A 5734-nucleotide genomic window follows, 5' to 3' on the forward strand; every position below is an offset into this window, starting at 1 on the left:
AACTTACTTTAGTTACTTTACCTTAAGTTTTTACTTATTTTACTACCTTTAGTTTTTTTTTTTTTTTTTGGAATTCTGAAATTTCTTCCCCAAACAAGACTCATAAATTCCCCTCCATTCCATTTCCATCATTTGACCTTTTCATGTATAAATTCTTTTGAAGTTATAACTTCTGTAAACCAATTTATGGGCATGCCACTATTTTAGCATAAAAATGGCTAATGAGTAATACCTTTCTACCAAACACACCAACTATTTATTATCGGTTTCAACACTTTCATCAGGACACCTAACTGATTAATTTTAGCACTTAAATATGATTTTAAGTACTTGATATTTATTAGCTACTTTTAATCAATTAACTCAAGTGGGGAGAAATAACCAAGCTTGAAATTTTTCGAACAAATGCCCTTTTGAGTATCAAAAAAAGGGCAGTCTGACGCACAAGACATCGTGCATTCACGCACGGTCTAGGGAAAGAGCAGCACCCCAAGTGGTGTGATGCCGACTACTTACCTTAAAATGCAAGCATTAGTGGTTATTTCCACGGCTCGAATCCATGACCTATAAATCACACGGAGACAACTTTACCGTTGCTCCAAGGCTCCCCTTCCCTTTTTTGTTAGGTCGAAATCATAAAACCACAACCAGAAGGGTGTAAATAAATGGTGCAAACATGAAAATGGAACAGCTGTGAAAAGAATGGACTTCAAATTAAATTGCTCAAGATAAGCATCATATCAAAATCAATATGAATTTTATATAGACATGACATTGATTCTAAAGTTAAGTGTGCTATAATTGCTCCTTATCTGTACATTGGTTTAATGACTTGATATATTACTTTCAAGGTGAAGAAATGGTCCAAAAATCTGCAGTCTCCTTTGCATACTTGTTTCTGGAGCAGCTCAAATTTGGTCCGCGGCCACGCAAACCTTTTCACTTCCACATTTACCTAGCGTCCCCGTCTTGTAATAACCATACCAAAATGAAGATATATTTCGCTCAACAATAAGACTGTTCCATGTGCAAATGGATCAAAGAGCAAGTCGTTGAACACCATCTTAGACAAAGATGATGTAGTCTAATAAGTATCAGAATTTGACTGAGTAACTTCTGAAACTTCTCGTGTCCTTGTTGATAGCCATTTTCCCCATTCCGACCTCCATTGCCTCCGTTTCTTCATTCTGTTTCTTGGTTTGGACAGAGTTTAGAGTATCAATAGCTTTTGATTGTGTGTCGGGCAAGGAAGGTTCTAACAGGTGTGGACCAGCATTGATCCACGGATGAAGAAGGCACTGAGCTGCAGTAGGCCGTTTCTCTGGGACAAAATCAAGTATCGGGACCAGGAAATCGGCCATGTCCTTTGCGTCTTGCTCACTGAATTCATACTTCTCTATTAAAACTTTTTTTAAGGGCCAAAAGCGCAACCGTCTGATGTGCCTCAAGTCACCATGTCTATTGAACAACTCACGTGAATAACGACCACCCAAGGCAATCTGAAAAGAAAATACCATACTTTATAAAACTACTAAAGGAAAAAAAAAACATGATCCAAAGAAGTTTGAAGTGATTACAGAATTTTCTTACTTTTCGTGGCATCATTCCTAGAAGCTCCATCATTAGTGCTAAGTGGTCCTGCAAAGAGAAGAAGAATAGGTTTTGCTGTGCTCATCATTACCGAAAAATTGAGTACTAAATCACCATAAAGATGCAGAAACCACGTTTGGATGACTTGCATTTTGCTAACAGACAACAATCGCATATAAGAGTCCTGAAAAATACTGCCGTATGTCTTTTGAAACGTTTCAGTTACCCCTTTAAATTTTATAACCATAAAAAGATTAGGTTTAAGTATGCTCTGTCTATGTGGCTTCCTAAAGTAAAGCAGGTTCAAAACCTGGATAAAGTAGGAGGGTTGCAATGAGTTGACGGTTAGTGTTCAAATATTCTCTGATATAGCCGACCACGTCTAACTTGATTGAAAAGTTTAATTTAAATAGAGCAAAAGCTAACTGAAGCAGCAAATGACAACAACTTTATTTACAAAATTCATGTTTCCTGTTTGATAAGGACCAAGTATTTTCAATATCAGACCAAATGCACAACCAAATTGTGCTTTGTTGCATCATTTGCACTGAAAAAACCTGAGTTTTCCTCCGGAAACCAGAATAGAAAAGGCAACTATACTCTCTAAACTACAATAGTCGCATTGTCAATTCTGTTATCAAAATATGTTGTTTCATCTCCATGTTTCTTAAGTTCCATTATGACTTAATTCCAACCATCATCAGTTGGTGGCAACCACCAGTTTTCTAGCCCTTTGTTCATCGACCAAAGAGGACACAAAAAATTCCTCAAATTTTCTCTCTAGTGTGACCGTAAGTTGAATCCAGTGTGTTAGTTGAGATTAACAGGGTTCACTTACCAGAAAACATATAAAAGGAGTGATTACCAAGACCGGAAGAACTAACATGGTGATCCATGTTTTACAAAAAATAGAACAAAAACACCGTAAGAGAAAAGATATGGTACGTAGTACGGAAGAAAAGTAAATAGATAACTTGGATATGATGCTCAGCACACCATGTACTTTTTGTCCTCTAGATTTTACATCTAAATGCAGTAACAGGAAATCAGGAATAGCAAAAACCATAATTTCTATATATCTTCCTCTTTTTTGGTCAATTTATTCCCATAAACCGTTTATCACCTAATGGCAAAAATAGTTGACCAACCAAAACTAAAGCATCAGATGAGCTAATAAACACAGATGGTTAGAATATCAACAAGAGACATGTGATTGAACTTGATGTCAATCTGTAAGGAAAGAGCGGACGAAAAGGAGTGTTCCACAATTTCACTCATGGAATTTGGAGAGACAAACAAGGAATGGAAAAAACTGTGCCTAGGTTAATCCTGTACTTGTAAGCTACAGTATGATATAGGCTACAAGTGGTATTATGATGCCCAGGATGACCAGAAGATTATACTCTTCCAGCGACTGAACTATCCCTCCGACTCGTCCCCCCACTTTCACAAATTCAGCAATCGAGAGAAAGAACTATTGATGATCTCTGTTCTAATACTAGTAGCCTTACCAGTTACCATTAGAATCCTTAAAGCATATTATTTTTCCTATAACTTCTAGTCGTGAAACTGCAGAGGTTGAGCTGACTTGTATACAAGTTTGAACCTTTTTTGACAATAATGAAGCAATCACACATAACTTAGAGAAATGCATCATCAACTACAAATCATTTCTAGTATGATGTACGGGGCTTGTTTCTTAATGAGCACATGCACAAGTTAGGCAGATGCACTGGTGTACAGCCAGCTACACTAGTGCACCACCGCCTTACTTACCTTAACCGAACCAAGTCCTTCCCCTCTGTTTCACTTATTTCCTACTTAGGGTTATCTTTCAACCTTTTCGATAATGTAATATCATAATCTCATACATTTCTATATTACATGAACAGCTGCAGGGACTATGGTAATGCTTTGTCTAGTTAATGTAACTTCATAGGAAAATTCCACATTAGCAAAACACACGAGAGATGTTGGGTATATAAGGAAGCAAGCCTTAGTAGACCCTAATGATGCTTCAAAGCCATGTTGGTCTAGGCTCAAAACGGACCATATTACTAGTGGGCTAGGCTGCTACATATGGTATCAAAGCCACTCTATGTGCAACTTTGGGCAATGTTGGGGCAAACCTTGAGTTTCAATTAGGTATAGGCAAATCCCACATCTTTGAGATAATGGTGGGGCAAACTTCAGAGTGAGGATGTTGAGTTCCTAAAGAGGGGGTTTATGTAACACCCAAGGAAATCCCACATCAGCAAAACACAAGAGATATTGGGTATATAAAGAAGGAAGCCTTAAACCCTAATGACGAGTTTAAAAGTTGTGCGGGCCTAAGACCCAAAGCGGATATTATTACTAGTGGGTTGGGTTGTTACAGTGAAACAGTTGTATTTCCCTTATCTGTTCAAATTTGGAGTTGGTTATTTCAACGTCCAAGAAAAACCCCAAAGGAACAGCTCAAGTCTTGTTTTGACGCTTCAAATTTAGTTCAGTAATTTGACGTAACTTAATTTGTATATATATATATATAAGCAGGAATATAATATCGGTTTACAAAAAATAACCTTATAATATTAAGCATAATAACTCATAATAAAAGGACACAACCGGAATTCTAGATATTAGCCTTATAATCCTATTAGTTTTAGGACATAATACTATACGTTAGAAATCCTACATGATTACCTCTAGGAATCCTATTAGTATAATTACTTTCGAGATGTCTAATTCTTATAAAATTGAACAAGTAAATATCTTTAGCCATGTAATCCTATTGCTTTTAGGATATACTTCTTAAAAATTCCTATTACTAATTTAATTTTAAAACGTATTATAATATCCTATTACTAATTTAATTTGAGAATGTATTATAATGTCCAAATTCATTTAGAAAAAGGAGAGCCTATATTATTATAAAAGTATAAATACAATACTAATATATCAAAATAGCCCTAAAATATTAAGCTAAAGAACTCGTACGGAAATGACATAATTGTAATAACTTATTTTTTGGACAACAACACCTTCTATGCTAATTTTTAATATTTAAAAATTTAAAAATTTATGCAAATTTTATCTATTAAATTCTTATTAAAAATATGTAGGAAAGTTGAATAAAATTAATTTCATAAGAATCCTCCATATTGGTAATACATTACCACTCTATAATGTCCAATACCAAGAAAAAATAAAAATAATATTAAATGGACTGCATAAGAGTTGAAATTGAGAAAAAGATACCCCACTATTAATACATTTTATATTTAAACTATTTTTCTACTCAAATAATATTTTTTATCAATTTTTCGTGTAATATTAAAAAATACTCAATTATTAAACAACAACTAAGAAAATATTTAAGNCTTCTCTATATCACACCGAAATTGCAGACCCAAACGTTATCCCGGGATAGTAGTGTTTTTTTATCCCCATGGAAAGGTAGAATAACTAATCCCGGGATAATTAATCCTGGGATAACTTCTTTCCAACCAAACGACCCCCTAGTGTCACGAGCTTCACGCATCTATTTAATTTTGCTTTTCTTGTTTTTATCCATTTTTTGCTTTATTATTTCAAGCCTAAGGAAAATATATGAAAAAAGAATACAAAAGATAAAGGCTTGAAACACGTTAAAAAAAAAAAATCAAACGCAATATTGCTCCTTCTCCTTAGCAAGTTGCTGGAGATTTTAATGCAAATGAATGTGACAAGACTTTTGAATTTCTACACTAAAGCAAATAGTGAAGAAATTCTATTAGGAAAATAAGGAATAGTTTTGGTTGTCAAGTGCAGAATTTAGAGACAAAGGAGAATTTTTGGAAGAGAAGATAAGACTAGAAAAAAAAAATCTTGCAAAATAAACATTAATTTAGAGGGTGTTTGGGTAAGTTTATAAATTTTCGTGTTTGGTAAACACCAGATATGCTTATAAGCTGAAGTTATTATAAGCCAATTATCTAAATGATGGTCACCCCCAACTTATGATTTTTCAACTGATAAACACTTTTGATTTTACCAAGTTTTTTACTTATTTTATCCCTAATTTTTTTTTTTTTTTTGTTTAGTTACTTGAAGTTTACTTTCCCCTAACCAAAGTAACTCTACTAAATTAACCCCTTCCCCTACTTACCTTACTTTACCTTAC

At 34.3% G+C, this 5734-nt stretch overlaps 1 protein-coding gene across 1 annotated transcript; it reads right to left on the reverse strand.

Moving 5' to 3' along the window:
• Positions 1–692: 692 nt before the first annotated feature.
• On the reverse strand, positions 693–4159 carry LOC109222449 (SRSF protein kinase 1-like). Its single transcript, XM_019386810.1, has 2 exons — positions 1591–4159; positions 693–1499 (listed from the first exon to the last, which is right to left on the reverse strand). The coding sequence occupies exons 1-2, from the start codon at positions 1621–1623 to the stop codon at positions 1095–1097; spliced, it is 438 nt and encodes a 145-aa protein (XP_019242355.1). The 5' UTR covers positions 1624–4159; the 3' UTR covers positions 693–1094.
• Positions 4160–5734: the final 1575 nt, after the last annotated feature.

The sequence above is a fragment of the Nicotiana attenuata genome, unplaced genomic scaffold, assembly GCF_001879085.1.
Source record: "Nicotiana attenuata strain UT unplaced genomic scaffold, NIATTr2, whole genome shotgun sequence".
NCBI classification, from domain to species: Eukaryota; Viridiplantae; Streptophyta; class Magnoliopsida; order Solanales; family Solanaceae; genus Nicotiana; species Nicotiana attenuata.

Excerpts from the sequence above, each read along its gene's own strand:
- LOC109222449 (XM_019386810.1), bottom strand. The coding sequence starts at position 1,623 with ATGATGGAGCTTCTAGGAATGATGCCACGAAAA. Across the intron at positions 1,500-1,590 it reads TAGGAATGATGCCACGAAAA|ATTGCCTTGGGTGGTCGTTA; the intron begins GTAAGAAAATTC and ends TTTTCTTTTCAG.